Source organism: Cladophialophora bantiana (assembly GCF_000835475.1).
Source record: "Cladophialophora bantiana CBS 173.52 unplaced genomic scaffold supercont1.6, whole genome shotgun sequence".
NCBI classification, from domain to species: domain Eukaryota; kingdom Fungi; phylum Ascomycota; class Eurotiomycetes; order Chaetothyriales; family Herpotrichiellaceae; genus Cladophialophora; species Cladophialophora bantiana.
This window is the reverse complement of record NW_015971580.1, coordinates 1,157,078-1,174,758: the sequence shown is the minus strand read 5'-3', so window position 1 is coordinate 1,174,758 and position 17,681 is coordinate 1,157,078. Positions and strand designations below refer to the sequence as shown.

Genomic DNA, 17,681 nt, shown 5'->3' with positions numbered 1-17,681 from the left:
GGGAGCGGATGTAACCAAGTGGCTTTTGCCTGACGGTCCGGAGTCTCAGCTGTTTCGCCCTCGATCGGAGAGCCTTTTAGAGCGGCGGGCGACGCCTAGAGCTTTCCGGATGAACCAAGCTACGCAATGTTGAAGTGTGAGGCGAAAGACAAGCCACAATTCCCGGGACAGTATTGCCTAGCGACGCCGGTCTAGTGGTTCTCGCGGTGTAGTCCGATCGTCTTTTAACGAGGTGTAGTGTCGATCTTTTACCGAGCGATTTCCAGATCTAACCCTTGCAGGCCCTGTAGTTGGATTTTTGCGGGCCCCTTGCGACCCCCCCAAAGAATGGCAAGCGACAGATTTCACTGAGTTCGCCCACAACACTCCCCCAAACCGGATCCGTTCCCTTCCCAATTAGTTGGTCCCGGCTGACGACTCGCTCTCGAAGATGCGCTAGCTAGTCCCTAGGCAAGCCCCGCAGCTGCGACAGAACGCGTGCCCTGATTCTCAGTGGGCAAAAGAGAAGCATTTTGTCTCGAGATTGCGTGCGCTTCCGTCTGGTTCAGCTCTCCACTCCTCAAGCTCTACACCACAGGGCGTCGTATGTAGTGGGTGAAATAAAAAGGAAAATTGCCCTCTAATAATGTTTCATGGTAATACAATTTGGCTCCTGTCGCAGTTGTAGTTGTGAACAGTCTCCACTTCGACGTGTCCCGCGATTTTGACCCTCCTGTTGTCGGATGAAAGGAAAACCAAAAGACGGACTGAAGCTGTCATGTATCCCTGGGTGCAGCCGCACCGAGAATTGGAGGTAGATCCGGATGATTCTGCCATGTCGGTCCCGTGTCGTCGAAAGAAAACGCTTCGTAGGTTGAAGCTGTCTTTCGCCTTGCGTCACCTAGGAGGTAGCAGTGATTGGAGGAACCGAAAAAGAAAGGAGCACCGTCCCTTCCCGGGTTGTTGGCAACTCCGTGCTCGAAACGAAGGTGGCGTGAAAAAAATCCGAAAGTTGTCGTAACACAACAGGACATCCTGGCTGACGGGCTGCATGATGGCGTTGTCAATGTCGGGAGCGTGCCGATGAGATTTCAGGCTCCTGGTGGGCGCTGTCGAGGCATACTCGTGAGCTCATAATGAAGAGACATGTTGTTCCTGCCTTACGGGGACAGCAGTAGTACCGAATGTTAGCATTACGTGTTCTGAAGCGCTCATAGATCGTGGAAAGCGATGGGCCATGTCGTTCTTCGATGAGGCCACATCAAGGATTCATGACACTTATTCGCGTAAATGACAAGCGGCGGTGTGGCAGGGAGCTTTGATTAAGGTTTCTGGCTGCGGGAGGGAGTCAATCGACAAGACCTTCATGCATTCAACTGAAACAGCGCCGACATATCCTCTGCAAAATGTTCGAATCAGCCGGGGTTTCTCAGGCTGGGCGTCTGCACTTACCTCCGTGGTGATTGCGTCGGATGGCTTCTGCCAGGAGATTCGAGAGGTCGATCATTATCAGTTTCTTCGAGGCACGGATCCGCTCAGGCGCTAGGGGAAACGTATTGGTCACGACGATATAGTCAATGTAGTCGCATGCTTCCAACTCCTCCAGGGAGTTTTCGCCAAATAGTCCATGGACTGCGATACAGTACACCTTTCTGGCATGGCCGATCTTGACACAGGTTTCGGCGGCCGCAATCCACGAACCAGACCGATCGACGATGTCGTCCATCATGAGCACTGTCTTGTCCTTGACATTTCCTACCAAGGTGATGGTGTGTTCCAGGTCGGGATTCTTGATGCCCTCCTCTTCCTCATCCGACGTTGCGGCTGCGTCAAATGTCCCACCAAGCGCATGTTCAGGTTGAAAAGACGAGGCATTGGATACAAAGGAAGAAGTCATGGGGTCGTTGGTGGGGGGATCTGGCCCGTCTTGCAGAGATCGCTCGCCCATAAAATTGGCAAGGGAAGCTGACATGCTTGACATTGCCGAAGAGGGATGGTCTTCGTCCACCAAGTGCCCTTGAATCAGCCGACCCACGACTACATCGCGTGCCCGCTGATCGTTGTGTGCTTCGCTAGCTTCGTATTCGGAGGGTCGACGTGCGCTGGGAACTGCCTCAATTCGGGGGGACGGGTCGGGCGACGCAGCAGGGGAGGGAGACTCCACCCTTGCCGCCTGGACCAGGGGGCTTGACGCAATGGTGACTGCCTTGGGCCTGCCAACGCCGGAGCGGTTGACACCATTCAGTAGGGGAACCCTGGCCCTCGCACGGTGCGGAAGCCCCCTGTTGTGTGACTTTTCGGATTCGCTGTCGGCATCGTCGGCGTCGTCCCCATCCAGCAGGTTGTCGCGATAGCGGATGGACTGTGGCTCAATGGCATCGAAGAATACGGTGCTGTCCGCTAAACCGTTGTGGTGGTGTGAATGTCTGGAACGATCTTTGTCGGTGGATACAAGGGCGAAGCTGAGCTTCAGGGCATCGGCGAGTGAGGTGACTCGTTTGGTGCCGCCCACATTCTTGCTCACCACGACTGCATCGTGCCAGCGGGGAACGTTGCCCTTGATCCACCGAGCAATAATCGGTTCGGCAAATAGGTTGTCGACAGGCTTGCCAAAGAACCCTTGCATCTGCGAGGCATGAAGGTCCACAGTGATGACGTGGTCCACTCCTGCTACCACCATGAGGTTGGCCAGCATTTTCGCAGTGATGGCGCCTCGATGGCTCTTCTTCTTGGATTGGCGAGAGTAGGGAAAGTAGGGAATGACGGCGGTGATGGACTTTGCTGAGCCGCCCTTGCATGCAGCAATCATGATGAGCATTTCCATGACACTGTCGTTGATGCGAGGGCTTCCACTCTGCACGATGAAGACATCTTCGTTTCTAACGGAGACGCCTATCTGGACGCTGATTTCTCCGTTTGCGAAGTTGCCCAATTCGCATTTGGCGGGCGAAGAGCCCAGTCTTTCGCAGATAGACTCGACAAGCGCCGGATGAGACCTTCCGGAGAAGACTTGGACGCCTCGCATTTTGTCGTTCCCAACGGGTATGAGGTTGAGTAGAATGAAAACAACGTGAAAAGGAAGAGGCTAACAACTTCGGCCCCAAGTAGTGTAGCTTCTCGACTCAACTCAATGTCATCCCCTTCAGGCAAGTTTGGTCCTTGGGTTCTTTCATTGTTTAGGGGTGTTACACAACGGTTGACAAGGGCCAGTGTGTTAACCAGAAGCAAAGCAAGAGTCGAGGAGGAAGTGACTTTTTTTGTGAGTGAAGATCAAGCCAACCAATCATGACGCTCCTCGTATTGAGCACGTGACAGCGCAGTGGAAGAAGGAAAAGTTGCGGCCAGACCATCACAAAATCCCCCACTCCAGGGTATTTGCCGAGTTGTGTCGCTGTCAGACAGATTTTCCTATTGTCTCCCTCATTCGATTCCTCATCATCCAGTCTGAAATCAGCCGGACACAACATCCTCCGGCGAGTGCCTCGATGGCATGTGTTGACTATATCACTATGCGCCCACCATGCCTTCCAAATTCCCAGAGATCCAGAGCGGAGGCTCCCTGATTGTCGCATGGCAGATCAAAGGCAAGGAAGTTCTCGTGATCGGTGGTGGTGAGGTATGTTCCGCGGGCAATGTCTTGGGAGACTGTAACACACAGCACTAACTCGCACGGCGTCTTTAGGTCGCTGCCGGCCGGATCGTCAACTTACTCAATGCCGACGCCAAAGTAACGGTTGTGTGCCCGCGTGGGGGCCTGAATGAAGAGGTGGCATATCGGGTCGACCAAAAGCAGGTCAAACATGTCGACCGAGTTTTCCTCCCTCTCGACCTCGAGCCTGAAAAGAAAGTGGCCATGGTCCTCAGCGCGATCGACGACCCGGAGGCATCCACGCGGATATGGAAATACTGTCAGACAATGAAAGTGCCCGCCAATATCGCCGATGTCCCTCCGGAATGCGATTTCTACTTTGGCAGCGTCCACCGCGACGGTCCTCTCCAGATCATGGTATCTACCAACGGGAATGGGCCTAGGATGGCGGCGGCTCTCCGGCGACAGATTGGCGACATGCTACCCAAGGGCACGGGAGACAGCATTAAGAAGGTTGGACAGCTGAGGAGAATGCTCCGGAAAGCAGCACCGGGCAAAAGCACGCGCGACATCAGCAGGAGGATGAGCTGGATGAGCGAGGTCTGTGACAAATGGAGCGCCGAGGAGTTCAACGCCATGGACGAGGAGGACATGGACAAGCTGGTGCAATTCTACGAGCGGGGCATGGTGCCGAGCTTTGAGGAGATTCGGCTTGGATATCGCGGAGATGTGGTCTGGGAATTTGACGGGTCATTTGGATGGATGTAACAAGCATTTTTCAGGGACGAGGATGTCGATTCTTTTCAGCACCATCACCGCCGCGGGGAGCCGGCGGGTTTTGTTTGCGGCATTGATCTCGGGGCAGACGTGGAGACCTACCTCTAGAGCTGCACGCGGGATGTAGCCAGCGACACGGGTGATGGCAGTGGCGCCAGGGCGGGCCAGTGGGTGGCAGCCGGTGACAGTGGCTGGTGGTGTAGGAGGGGAAATAGGTGAACAGGCGGAATGACGTAGTGGGTGGTGGTGCCAGCTGAACATTCCGACAAAGTTGACAACAACCGTTACTACCAGTAATAATATGGCTTGACCTGCGAAAGCTGGGCAATTGGGTCGACCACGTCCGAAAAGTATATTTCCACATCTCATCTGTCGAGAGTTTTCTCGTCTGCAGTCTCTGTCTCTTCTTCCTTCTCCCATCGTTCCATTGCTTCCGTTCGGTTGAGCCGATATTTCATTCTTGACCGCATTGCTCCCGGCACGCCCCCTCCTCGACAAATACGCCGGGCCCCGAATCGCGCTGCCTCACTCCCCTTCAGTGAACCTGGAAAGGGCTAATAGCAATCAACAGCATGCAAGCTCTCCGTGACAAGCTCAAAGGTCAGCCTTAGTCAACCATTCATGCCGGACAGGCAGATGATGATCCCCCTTTAGATACCAAGCTGCACGATGCCAAAATTGAGGCTATTCATTTCAAGCACAAGATTGGCAAACTCAAAAACCTCGTCAACAAGAACCATCGTCATGACGAGGCCCATGAACAAGAGACGGACCGCAAGAGGACCGCCATTTGCCAGTCTCACCGTTTTGAGTCCTACTTTCCCGAGCGCGACAACAACCGCATCAAGTGGTATGTCGACGGTCGCGACTACTTCTGGGCCGTCTCGGTTGGCCTTGAAAATGCCAAAGAGACTATTTACATTGCCGACTGGTGGCTGTCGCCCGAACTCTTCTTGCGCCGCCCGCCCTTTTTCAACCAGGAATGGCGTCTGGACCAAACCATCAAGCGCGCCGCCGAGCGTGGCGTCCAAGTCTACGTGATTGTCTACAAGGAGGTGCAGCAAGCCTTGACCTGCAATTCCGCCCATACCAAGCATGCCTTGCGAGCTCTGTGCCCCGAGGGCAGCCCCGGCCACGGGAATATCCACGTCCTGCGCCATCCCGATCACAACGTCTTTGAGAACCTTGGCGACATGACCTTTTACTGGGCTCACCATGAGAAATTTATTGTTATTGATTATCACCTCGCCTTCGTCGGAGGCTTGGACCTTTGCTATGGGAGGTGGGATGTCCGCCAGCATCTCCTGGCTGACGTTCACCCTTCAGGAGTAGTCAATGAAATCTTCCCAGGACAAGACTTCAATAATAACCGGTAAAGTATCACGGAATCTTTGACCAGCCCGAACTGATTGAACGTGCACAGGATCATGGACTTCCACACGGTGGAGGACTGGTCGAACAACGAACTCAATAAGACCGACTATGGCCGAATGCCATGGCATGACGTAGCAATGGCTGTAATTGGTGAGTCTGTACTAGACATCGCCGAACATTTTGTGCTCCGATGGAACTTTGTCAAACGAGACAAATACAAGCGAGATGAGGGTGTCGACTATCTGTGTATGACCACTCGAGCTAGGGCCGATGGCTCCAATCCCGACGAAGACCTCATTGCGATCCAGAGACCAAAACACCCCGTGGGCAAGTACATTGAACATCCTCTCAGCCCGCTCGAGGGCAAGGGCCTTCAGAATGTTGGCAGTGTCCACGCCCAGGTCGTTCGCAGCAGTGACGACTGGAGCAGTGGCATCCTGCTTGATCACAGCATTCAAACCGCGTATGCAGAAGTGATTGAGAGTGCCCAACACTACGTCTATATTGAAAACCAATTCTTCATCACGGCTACTGGCGAGCATCAGTCGCCCATCCACAACAGAGTCGGCCGTGCAATCGTCAATGCCTGCGTCCGCGCCGCGAAGGAAAACCGCAAATTCAGGGTCATCATTCTCATCCCTGCCATCCCAGGCTTTGCAGGCGATCTTCGTAGCGATGCTGCCGTCGGTACCCGAGCAATCATGGACTATCAGTACAAGAGCATCAATCGAGGTGAGCACTCTATCTTTGGGCAGATCAAAGCCGCCGGCGTGGACCCGTCCAAGTACATATTCGTCTTCAACCTGCGCGCATATGACCGCATCGACAAGACCCCGTCACTCATTCAACAAGAGAAGGAATCCGGAGTGTCCTATCAACAGCTGCAACGTGCCGAAGCCGAAGAGATTATGGCCAGCGGCATTCATGGGTATGAAGGCGAAAAGACCGAGAAGGAATCCCGCGGTACGGGGGCCCAGGTCAGTGAAGATGAACAACACGCCATCATCGACCGGAAGCGTCAATTTGAGGCTGCGCGTAAGAAACTCGATGTCAAGGACCCCGTCACTTCGGCCGAATCAATAGCCGAGGACGCCATGGCTCGTGGCGGGCTTGTCAGTGAAGAAGCATGGGAAGGCGAACCTGAGGCCGAGAAGGACAACTTTGTGCAAGAGGAACTCTACATCCATGCAAAATTGCTGATTGCGGACGACAAGACAGTGATTTGCGGATCGAGCAACATTAATGATCGCTCCCTTTTGGGGTCGCATGACTCGGAACTCTCCATCGTCATGACCGACACCAAAGTCCTTGAATCGACCATGGACGGCAAGCCTTACCAAGCAGGCTACCACGCCGCCTCACTACGCCGCCATCTCTGGCGCGAACATTTGGGACTGGTCGAAGCGCAATCCGTTGACGCCTCCAAGGACCCGAACGCCCAGCCACCCACCGTATGCATGAACGAAGAATACTCTGGGGAGGAGTGGGAGTTTGTCGCCGACCCCTTGTCCGATGCTCTCTGGGAGAAATGGACAACCCAAGCCACCATCAACACTGACGTCTATCGATACCTATTCCGCGCGGATCCGGACAACCATATCAAATCATGGAAGGATTACGACGACTTTGCACCGCGCAAGACAATCAAACAGGGCCATTTGCACGATCCCCATATGCCGGTTGAGCTTGTAAGGAAGGAACTGGACAAGATTAGAGGACATCTCGTTTGGATGCCCCTGGATTTCTTGTGCGAGGAGGAGATGGCGGAGAGGGGCCTACAAGTTAATGCTTACACGGAGGTGAGTTTTTTCCGGTGGAGCGAGGCGAAGCAGTATAATACGGGGCACGCTTTATTATCCCTCACCCTCGATGCGTATTTCTCCTTATCCAGAAGTTTTCGTCTGGGCATTGCTAATTGTGGTGGCTCTCTGCAGAGTGTATACACTTGACACCGACGGAGGAGATGCCTGAAGCCCGTGGCCGGAACAGTGGGCTTTGGGAATCAGGAAGTCTGTGTGATTGTTCGGATTCTCTTCGGCGCGTCGCAGGCATGGTTGGAATGGTAAAGCTGGGTGCATATGCATATTGTGTGCGCACAAACTGGAAACCGGTTGTGGGTGGGCTTGGGACGGCTTTTGTGCCAAAACACAAGCGCTTCAACAGCCTGATAGGTAGCCGCACGGATGGTGCCTGGCTAGGTTAGGGTGGCCCAAGGCTGAAGATCGTCATGCCATGCCATGTCATGTTCATGGCGCATCACTTCTAATGAATCATGCGTTTTTGTCAATCCTTTGTTGTCCCTTGCCTCTCTCTCCTTCTCACACAGCCTCAACATCACCGTCATCAACACGATCGACATCTTCAGCCGCAGCTTTTAACCTCCCCCACGCTTCGTCCCCTCGTTCCTCCCACTCCCTGGCGCGACCCAACACCCTTCTCGCCGCGCTGCGCGCCTTGAACCGCCATTTCTGCTCGACAATCCCCCCGGTGCGCTCGCGCTGCATGGACCCCAAGGCGCGGTAGCGTGCCATGAGCCACAGCGTCTTGTCCACGACCTCGTGCCACCGGTCGCGCGACAAATTGTTAAAGTCCTCCCCGCCGGAGAAGGAGACGGAGGAGAGGGACGTTGACGAGAGGAACGCGCGCCATGATTTCTCGGCCCAGAGGAGAGCGGAGGATGGACGCCGGCGCCACATTGAGATGCGGGAGAGAAGGGTCAACAGTGTCGGCGAGGAGGTCGCGAGAGGGCCTATCAACGTGTCGATTAGATGGAGGAAGGAGCGCGGGATGTACGGGAGTCTGCCCCCCGTTGTCGTTGTCATTGGCGATGTCGTCGTCGATGAGAGTGTTGTAGTGGCGCCGGCGTCTGTTGTTGGTGTCGACGTCGGCGCTCCATCCTTCTCCTTCTCCTTCTCAGCCTGGTCATAGCCATGGCCGTTCTGTATTTCCTCCGTTTGCATTTCCTCCGGCCCAGCCACCTTCGCGGTACCTGCTTCCTCGTCACCACCAACGCCCTTCATTTGGCCCTGCCCGGCTCCGTTGTCCTCTTCCGTCTCCGTTGAAGGATACGTCCAAGTCTCTGTGACATAGTCGGTCAGAACAGCCAAGATCTTCAAATCTATACAGTTCTCTCCTTCCTTCTTGCCTCGCAGCTCCACCACACGGCCCATCGCCTGGATGACTTCCCCCCACGGCGTGTTTGCCGACGGTGGTATGCTCGCCGCGACAGTGAGGTAGTTGTCCCAGATGCGCGCGTCGTCGCGTTTCAGGGTGGCGGCGCGGCGCAGGGCCCGGAGGGCGTCGCGCAGGTGCCGGTACGGGTCCGGGGGATGTGTCGAAGGAAGAGTAGAATCCGCCGTGTCGGCGGTTGTTGGTACTTTGCTGTCGTGCATCCCGCCACCACCGGCAGGCGCCGTCGCAGCAGCAGACTCACGGTCTGTTTGGTCGGGCACATCCACTGTCCCGGCCACAGGTGCGGGCAATCTCAACAGCGCAACGGCCAGGTTCGACCAGCTCTCCGCGTCCTTGTCGTCCAACTGTACACATCGCGTGAAGCTCTCAACCGCGGGCATCCACTCCGCCAGTTCCAGTTGCAGACACCCCAACGCGAACCAGCTGCCTCGGTCGAGGCGGGAGATATTCAGCGCCAGAGTGTACGCCTCTACAGCGCGCCGGAACTCGCGCTTCTTGGTGTAGTGCCGGCCAAGTGAGCGCTGTGCGCGGGCGTACCGGTTCGAAGAGACGGACCAGGCGAGAGAATAGTACGAGGCTTCACCGGTGATGTCGCCTAATATGCAAAGCAGGCGAGGGGCGTCTGCTGGTGGGGGAGAGCGAAGTCGCTCCTTGTCTATAATATCTGCAGCACCATCCGGCGCAAACAGCAAATCTTTCAGCAACTCCACAGCCTTGCCCTCCTGGTCCGTCGCCGCAAGACACAATGCCACCTCCGCGTACATCTGTAGACGGTAGTAAATGTCCAGGGCCGTCTTGAGGCCGCCCATCTGCGTCCAGCGCTGAGCGAGTTCGGCTTCGAGCTCCCACCGCAGCGGGGGGGAGAGTTGGTAGATGTATTTTAGACGTTCCGCCACGGAGGCGGACTCGGAAGAGTTCGGTTTAGGCAGGAATGTCGTTGTACTTGATGTTGTCGACTGGGCTGCATTTGATTTTATAACGGACGTTGGTGATAGGTTCTTGGTTTCTGATGATGGGGAAGAGTTTGAGTCCGGCGTTGTCGTTTCAACAATGACTTGATCAACTAGCGCCTGCAACTGTAACAATCCTCTCTCGGCGGTCCGGGCTCGGTAGCCTTCTATCCTACTCCTGACAAGAAGGGCTTGAGTGTAGACTTGCCAATTGGACGATCCTCCTTCCAGGACTCGAGTGGCGTAGGGCAAGGTCTCTTCCCTCACCAGGCCGTCGTCCGGAGAGGTGTTGGTGATGCTGCTCGCGGTGGCAAGAAGGATGATGCTGTCCGTGGGGAAGAGCAGCGGCTGGTTGGCCGGATTGAGAGATGCCAGTTGCGGTGGGATGGTTGTTGAGCCAGAGGGTGCAATGTGTGTCATGGTGTCTTCTGACACCGGTGCCGCTGGGGTGGTAGAATGGAATTGGATGCGTTCGAGGAGGGTGTCGTCGTTGAGAGGGAGGCTCTCAGGTTTGGTCGCAGCAGGGCTGTCACCTATAGAAACAGGTTCATGACGGTCACCACCCTCTGCAATAGCCTCGCTGGATTTCACACCCTCGACTTTACCGCCCTTGCGATTGCTATAAGGCTCGGGTTCACGGTCTCGACTTCTGGCCAGAACGACGAGTTGACTGATATCCCTGTCCTGAAACTTGGTCCTTTTGCCCAGCGCACCGGTCAGCAAAAATTGAAACTGTCGCGTCGTTGCGGCTTTGGCGAGGTCCGCCCGTGCCAATGCATCGTCACCGTAGTGCGTGCGGACCACCGCTCGCTCGATGAGGAACTCAACAAAATGTTCTTCGGCAGCTGCGCCGCCAAAGGCTAAACGAGAAGTGAGTTGGCGTTCGAGAACCTCGGCGTCTAAGTGGATGATGTCCCGAAGAGAGGGAGATTCCTCCGAAAGGAGCTTCTGATGCCAGAAGTTGACTCGGAAACGTGCCCGTCGGCCATTGAATCCAGCCTCAGCCAGCGTGGGATTCGACAAGATGACTTTGGCGAGCCAGAAGAGCTCGATGTGTGGTGTCAATGGGTACGGGCGAGATCCATCGGCGGAAAGATACTCAAACAGAGCTCCTTTCAAGGATTCGAAGTTTTCAGCTCGGTATGCCTGTGGAAAAATGACTTCTTCCGTGTTGAACTCCAAGGGTGGTCCCGTACAGTTGGCTTGCAAGAATGCCTCGAGGGCGGTATACCCGATCTTGAGGAATGAGAGCTGCTGCATGGCATCGTTGAGCAAAAACTTGATCCGCGACGTCACCCCGCCAATGAAGGGTATAGGTTCGGCGTGTATGGCGTCAAAGCCCAGCAATTTGCGAGTCAATGGGTCCTGCAGAATTTCCAGGAATGAAGTTCCCATCTTGGGGTAAGGACAGAGGTGCTCCATTGCAGCTCGTTGCCTGTCTTCTACTCACGATCTGCCGCGTATTTCCCGTGATGGGATAGGTGCGAAGGTTCTTGTCGCAGATTGGCTGCTAGACTTCTGCGTCTGGGCCAGATCGAAGGCCCCTCGCGGGAGTCCAAACTTGTCTCTTGGTCCTGATGGTGAGTTCGATCTCAGGATCCGCAAGTAGAAAATTGCACAAGTACAACGCCACCCAGCCTGCGTACTGAGTAAAATACTCCCCAATCGCTTCGGGGATTTATCAAGGCACTAAAATGGAATTTTCTTCCTATTTTCTCTTGTGGATTTCGCGACAGGAAAAGTAATTCCAAGGCTCTCGGTCTGGGCTGTACAAACCTGTTGGGGAAAGAAAGCAACTCTCCTTTAAGAGGCTTCGACGGCAGCATCCTCTGAACACTGTGACAGATGGCAAAGGCAAAGAGAGGACCTGAGCTGGAGCAAAAGGAGCCTCGTGGCGAATGAGGTGGAGGCCAACTTCGCCTTGTCTCTCTGGTGGAAAGACAAAACAAGAGCACAGAAGAAGCGGGGCAAAGTGGAAAAAAGATCCTCCGTGTTTGCACTCACGTGCAATTGAATTCATTTCGTTTCACTCGTATAAAATTCTGTAATCCCTCTCTTCTGCCCGGACAAGAAACATGCTCAGATAGATCTCAACGGCTGCTGTTGTTGGTACAAATCCAAAATCGCTATTCACACATCCACAGTAAAACGAGGGTATCTCACAAGAAGTATCAAAATCTGCTTATCTCTTCGGGCCCTCCCATCTCGGTCGGTTGCTGAAGCCAAAAAAATCATCTTCACTCAAATGGCTTTTCTTTTTGTCTATATCCTCTTGCCAGTTCGACCGGCCTGAGCCGCCTTTCTCTTTCTATACACACTTCTATATTGGATCCGGCCAATGGTGCCCAGTCCATATGCCAGAAAGAACAAGAATGTCCAGGCACAGGTGACAATCAACCCCGTGGGGAAAATGCCTAGGCTCGTCCCGGGCAAGACGAAAGGAACAGCAGCGGTGATTGCTGCGGCGGCAACGGTTGGGCCGACGAGCCCCCCTTTGAATTCGTCCTTGAATTGCCCAATCACGAACCATGCCCCGTCGGCCGCGCTGACATTGGCCATGATGGGCATTTGAGAGTTGGCCGCGTTCAGCTTGATGTCCGGCAGCATCAGCGACATGATTTGAGTGTCGTTCAACATGGCAAGGTTCAGGCTCTTCTCAAACGTGCCAAAGAGGGTGTATTGTTGCACCTCGGCCATGCTGTTTTGTCGCGCCTCGACATCTCGCTTCCTCCGCTTGGTCAACGACTGGAACGTGGTGCTGGTGGGATACGTCAAGCTGATCATGATGTCGTTGACAGGCACATTTTCGAAGTTGCCTGTTGGCTGAAACATCTGATAGAGTCGGAGGTCGGCCTCAAAGGCACCTTGTTTGCTGTCGTATTGCAAGATGTTGTAGCACGCGGCGAGGCCAGCTGCGTTCTCGACCGAGCTGAGTGTTTTGAGAGCATTGACGCAAGCCGTCGCAATTGTTTCGTTCAATGCTGTCGTTGGTGCGGCCACTGAGAGTGAGCCGGTCGAGGACTGCGGGTCTCGTCGGAAGATTCTGTCGGCATCTCTCTCCATCCCCTCCCAGGTATTTCTCCTTCTGATCGCGTTGGGCAGATGCAAAACGGCTTTGGCCGAAATGATGTCCGCCTCAGCCAACAGCAACAAAGCTGAGGCCACAATGGTTGTCAAATGCATTTTTGGTTGTTATGCTGGTTTTTAGTAGTGACTGTGAGGGGTCGTTGGAAGTGTCTAAAGTGGTCGTCGAGACCGGTGATGATGAGACCAAGCACAGCTTGTTGGGAAAGGAATGTAGGCACGGCCAGCGACTGCCAGTAAAGAACGGGAATGCTCAGAGGTAAGAGGGAAGGAACCTGCCCACGAGCATGGAGGTTGTTGAAAAGGATGGAAAAGAACGAGCGAGGGACAGGAGCAAAGGGAGAGTTGTTGCTGGCCTGTGCAAAAGAGTGGTCTGAGGAGTGTGACGACGAAAGTGGAGGGCCGGGATCAATATAAAACGTTTACTGTAGGGGAACTCCCTCGGCCAAGGGTGAGTGACACATGTCGGTTGACTGGAATGGAGGCCTTGGGTCCGTGGGTGACCATGACCATTTGCCCAACCTTCCTACCTAGGTATGGCACAGGAGGTCATAGGTAGAGCCAGGGTGGTCGGTACACCGTACTCAGTACGGAGCACCACCGACCTACCTACTAGGGGGCAAGGAGAGGAGACTTGAAGGGACTGCACTGAGGACGGTCCTGGACGGTCGAGAAAGAAGTGGATTCTGGTATGAAACAATCAGTACATACCCACGACACGCGAAAGTGGGATGTCGCAACAGAGGTTGCACGGTGCGAAGCTAGAGCGAGTCGCTGAACATGGTTCTATACCTGGCGAGCCAAGCAGAAGGAGAGGGAGGGGCAGGTCGAGATACAAGCTCCTGTGGAGCACACAATGGTGGTTGAACTTGGCGTTGCAATTGTCCTGGTGCCACTGATGTCGGTGTGCACCCGAAAAGAATGGTCCTCTTGGTCCAGGAGAAGGGATGTCTCGCAAAGGGCTGTTCACCCCCGGCACATTCGACACAATGGCGTGCAGCGAACCAGAGGCAGGGGCAGGGGGAGGAGCCTGATATGCCAAAGTCATTGGCCAAGACGCGTGCCGGGCGGGGCGCGGGCGGGGCGGAAGGGAAAAAGGAGGCGTCGTGGCGTCCCCGCCTATCGTTACAGGATCGGACTCGGCATCGTGAAACGGCGCCACTGTACGGAGTATGGCCATGCTTACCTGGTAGCCGTTGTCCATTGGCCCCTTGGCGCTCTCCCTAAATGACCTCCTTGATTCATTCGCTGCCAGCGTCCGACTTTGTTTTCCTCTTCGTCTCGTCCAACCTCCAGCAACCTGTTTCGAGGCCTGCATTTCGGCGATTCTGGACCAACCAACCGTCCATGGCAATGAGAAATGGGAAACTGACAAACTTCATAAGTTGGCCACGCCGTCTCGCCGTGTTATTCATAGTTAACCGCGCGCAGGAAAGGCTGGCATCGCCATGAGCTTGGTACTATTGCCAACGAGGCTGGCGGCTTTGATTTCTCTCTGTTTGCGCGCGTGACGAGGTACTATGTACAAAAGTAGCACATTAACATCGAACAAGTATCCAGTAGACATTCCACAGGTATCCATCGATTGGATCAATTCGGTGGACTTTGTTTGCCAACTGCCCCCAGCCTCGACAGATTGCGCAATGCATTCACGTAATTGGTCACACAGATCAGTGGCAATGTCAATAAGATGAGCATTTTGACACCCGTGACCAGTCGAAACATACATATCCATGCTTGGGCTTGATCCAACTCACCTCGTGTGCCCATCTGATCTCGTCAATCACCTCATTGCCCGACACATGATCTAGTCCTTGGACCCTTGCACCATCCTCAAAAAGTCCCTAACTCGTCCTAGCTGCGAGTTGTTGCTCATCTCCTTCTGTTCGCTAATGACGGCCTGCACTAGACCATCCAGCAGCTCATCAACCTTATCTTCATCCGCGCCCGTGCACAGGCTCACAATCTTCTTGTACCGCCCTTCCAGCTCCACACTGCGAGCTCGGAGCGTCTTGGCCATCTGCTCCAAGTGTTGGTTGTGTCGCTGATACACCTGCACACGCCCCGACACTACCTCCGCTCTTTCCAGACTTCCCAAGAGGTGGAGTTGCTCCTGGTTCAATGCCATCATGCTGGCGTCTACCTCGCCATCAGGGAAGAATTGCGCCACTAGCGGGAGCTGTCCCTCAAGATCAAGCCCTCTGTCTGCTTCTCCCACCTTGACGTTGTCTTGTATTGTGTTTAGCGGGTTCGTTTCGCTCAGCTCCCCGCGAAGTTTGGCCGCCGCTCGCCGTAAATTGCTGATTTTCTGCTCTAGCTCGTCCTTTTCTCGCACTTTGGCTCGAGTCTCTTCCAGCCGTCGCCGCTCGTCAGCAAGCGAAATACCGGACTCCTTTAATGCTGCGTTGGTCTTGTCCAGAATTTCCTTCCTTTCTTTCATCTCGGCTGCAAAGTCGGCCTCGCACTGGGACAGCACTTCTCGTATCGCTGCCGCCATTAGCACCCACAGACCACTCGTTGAAAAGCATTTACTTACAGGTCATGAGTCCTTCTTGAGCCTCTTCGAAGGATTTCTGTGTGGATCCATTCGCCATTGAAGGCTGTTCGAATGCCGGAAGAGTTTGGTCAAATATATTGACGTGTCCGCCGCCGACCCCAAAATCTGCCGGGGACAAACCGCCGCGGTTGCTGATGTGGGGATCTGCACCGACCTCGAGCAGTTGATCAATGATGGTAGTCGTGCTGGTTCTTGCTGCCAGGTTCAAAGCTGTATCTCCTGTTTTATCTTGAGCATTGACAATCTCTGACATGAATTTCGCCAGTGTCATAGGACTTGATTGACTCTGACTGTTAACTCCGCCCGTCATGTCAGGCTGCACGGTTGGTTTTGATGAAGTGCCTTGTCGAATAACATACTCCAGCAAAGACTCGAGGTAGTACTTTCCCACTGCAGCCCTACCCTTTATTGCAGAGGCGACAGCGATGTGATGAAGCATTGTCCGGCCACGTCCATCTCTGACCTCGATGCTGGGACCAAGGAGCTCGAGGAGAGCTGGGAAAGAATTCTGATCGAGATTATTCCTCGCTTTGCATGCAGCGATCAGCGCGGTCTCACCGCCGCTGTTTGCTCGCCGCATGTTGAATCCTTTCTCCAACAACTTTCGAACTAGAGCGATTCGACCCAACGTGGCCGCCCAGTGTAGAGCAGTGTTGGATGAGCCGTCAATTGGTACTTCAAATTCATCACCGCTGAGTCGCAGAAAAGCCGGATGATCGTCAAAGTCGGTGCGGGAAGGGTCGATGAAAAGGTCAAGTAGAAGCTCCATCTTTTGCTCCTCCAGCAGGCCAGAGGGGTGAGGAAGTGGTTCCAGACCATAAGGGAGCGGATCAGCGCCGATGAAAGCCTGACTGTGTTGAGAAAAGAATGAGACGTTCGGCTCTGTGGGGAGGCTGTCCTGCATACTGAGGTCTATTGCACCCTCATAAAGGAAAGACGACTGCGGTGAAGGTCGAATGCGCTTGCGCGGTGGCTCTTGCGAATCTGCCGGGGGAAATTCCACAAAGCTAGCACCTTGACTCATGATTCCGCCATTTGTGCCGAAGCTATCTTGACTCGTCATGCTGGGCATACTCTGCTGGCTAGCGTACACAGCGTCCTGACTGTAACTGAATGATTGAGATTGTTTTCTCGGTCCAATGGAGCGTCGTCCGTCCATGTTCGGAGAGTCGAGCCGTGTTCTGTTCAAGGCATGAATGGCATTTGCCGCAGTGGTGGACATGCTTTTGAAAAAGGTGCCTCCGGTCGGCTGTCCAGCTGGTCGGCCGTCACCACCATACATTCTCTTTCTCTGGGCCGCCATTGCTTGCTCCTTTGTTGGCGTTTCGACGCCTTGGGAGACCCCCGACATACCGTCAGGTGTGATATCGTGCTCCAATAGCGGCAGGAGCAGCTGCTCGACCCCGTATTGTCTGCAAAACTCGCGACCGCGCTGGTAATTGACCCACGTGCCCTGATACTTTCCATATCCACCTTGGACTTTCTCATGCTCGCCGGTGATTTCTTTTTCGAGCACTTTGGTTCTTTTCCCCTTGTCGACTCCCGCTACCTTCAGGATCTGGGTCGCGTTCAGCCAAGAGTCAGCTCGGCGTCGCATGACAGCTATGCCGTTGACTTCCATTTCGAAAACAGACACGTTTGAATAGACAGCCGTGTAAATCTGCGGCTTGAGCCCGTTCGCATAATAGTCAGGTTGGGCGAACGCATTTGCCTCCGAGTAGCCACCGAAGTTATTAGGAGGTGCCATCATGCCTCCATTTGACATGGACGCGGACCCATTCATGCTATACACCATCTGTTGCTGCGCCGACAAGGTTTGCTGTTGTTGGTGCTGAGATGCCGGTCTCGGAGGTGGAGGAGTCGGCGCTGGTGTGGAAGCGATCGACTGGGGCTCAAAAGACGCCATATGGGGAGGCTGTTGGGGGAAAGCTGTGTTCATAGAATTGGAGTGGCCGTGCTGAGGGAAAGGCGGAGGGGGTTGCGCATAGACTCCTGAATGAATACCGCCCGATGCCATGATTATCAACAGATAGTAGAATAAATCGAGCCAGGTGAATTCGTCGAGAAGAAGTATGTGGACCGTGTGTCAGGACATATCGGGCGCAGGCAGCGCTATCCAACCTGTTCTGCGAGATTTCCTTCTTGGTTTACTGATAAAGGAGACCCTTCACTATGTAGC

General features: G+C 54.4%; 6 protein-coding genes across 6 annotated transcripts; 2 read left to right on the top strand and 4 right to left on the bottom strand.

Moving 5' to 3' along the window:
* Positions 1–1,343: 1,343 nt before the first annotated feature.
* Positions 1,344–3,004, bottom strand: Z519_04740 (uncharacterized protein; the record flags this gene model as incomplete). Its single annotated transcript, XM_016762485.1, has 2 exons — positions 1,344–1,378; positions 1,432–3,004. 2 exons carry the CDS (start codon positions 3,002–3,004, stop codon positions 1,344–1,346), a joined length of 1,608 nt encoding a protein of 535 aa, XP_016621432.1.
* Positions 3,005–3,499: 495 nt separating this feature from the next.
* Positions 3,500–4,336, top strand: Z519_04739 (uncharacterized protein; the record flags this gene model as incomplete). Its single annotated transcript, XM_016762484.1, has 2 exons — positions 3,500–3,595; positions 3,662–4,336. 2 exons carry the CDS (start codon positions 3,500–3,502, stop codon positions 4,334–4,336), a joined length of 771 nt encoding a protein of 256 aa, XP_016621431.1.
* Positions 4,337–4,917: 581 nt separating this feature from the next.
* Z519_04738 (uncharacterized protein) lies at positions 4,918–7,668 on the top strand (the record flags this gene model as incomplete). Its single annotated transcript, XM_016762483.1, has 3 exons — positions 4,918–4,945; positions 5,000–5,717; positions 5,769–7,668. The coding sequence occupies 3 exons, from the start codon at positions 4,918–4,920 to the stop codon at positions 7,666–7,668; spliced, it is 2,646 nt and encodes an 881-aa protein (XP_016621430.1).
* A 369-nt stretch (positions 7,669–8,037) lies between these two features.
* Z519_04737 (uncharacterized protein) lies at positions 8,038–11,256 on the bottom strand (the record flags this gene model as incomplete). The annotated part of the gene is made up of 1 exon (XM_016762482.1): positions 8,038–11,256. One exon carries the CDS (start codon positions 11,254–11,256, stop codon positions 8,038–8,040), a length of 3,219 nt encoding a protein of 1,072 aa, XP_016621429.1.
* An 867-nt stretch (positions 11,257–12,123) lies between these two features.
* Z519_04736 (uncharacterized protein) lies at positions 12,124–13,044 on the bottom strand (the record flags this gene model as incomplete). Its single annotated transcript, XM_016762481.1, has 1 exon — positions 12,124–13,044. The coding sequence occupies one exon, from the start codon at positions 13,042–13,044 to the stop codon at positions 12,124–12,126; it is 921 nt and encodes a 306-aa protein (XP_016621428.1).
* Positions 13,045–14,752: 1,708 nt separating this feature from the next.
* Z519_04735 (uncharacterized protein) lies at positions 14,753–17,519 on the bottom strand (the record flags this gene model as incomplete). The annotated part of the gene is made up of 2 exons (XM_016762480.1): positions 14,753–15,432; positions 15,482–17,519. The coding sequence occupies 2 exons, from the start codon at positions 17,517–17,519 to the stop codon at positions 14,753–14,755; spliced, it is 2,718 nt and encodes a 905-aa protein (XP_016621427.1).
* Positions 17,520–17,681: the final 162 nt, after the last annotated feature.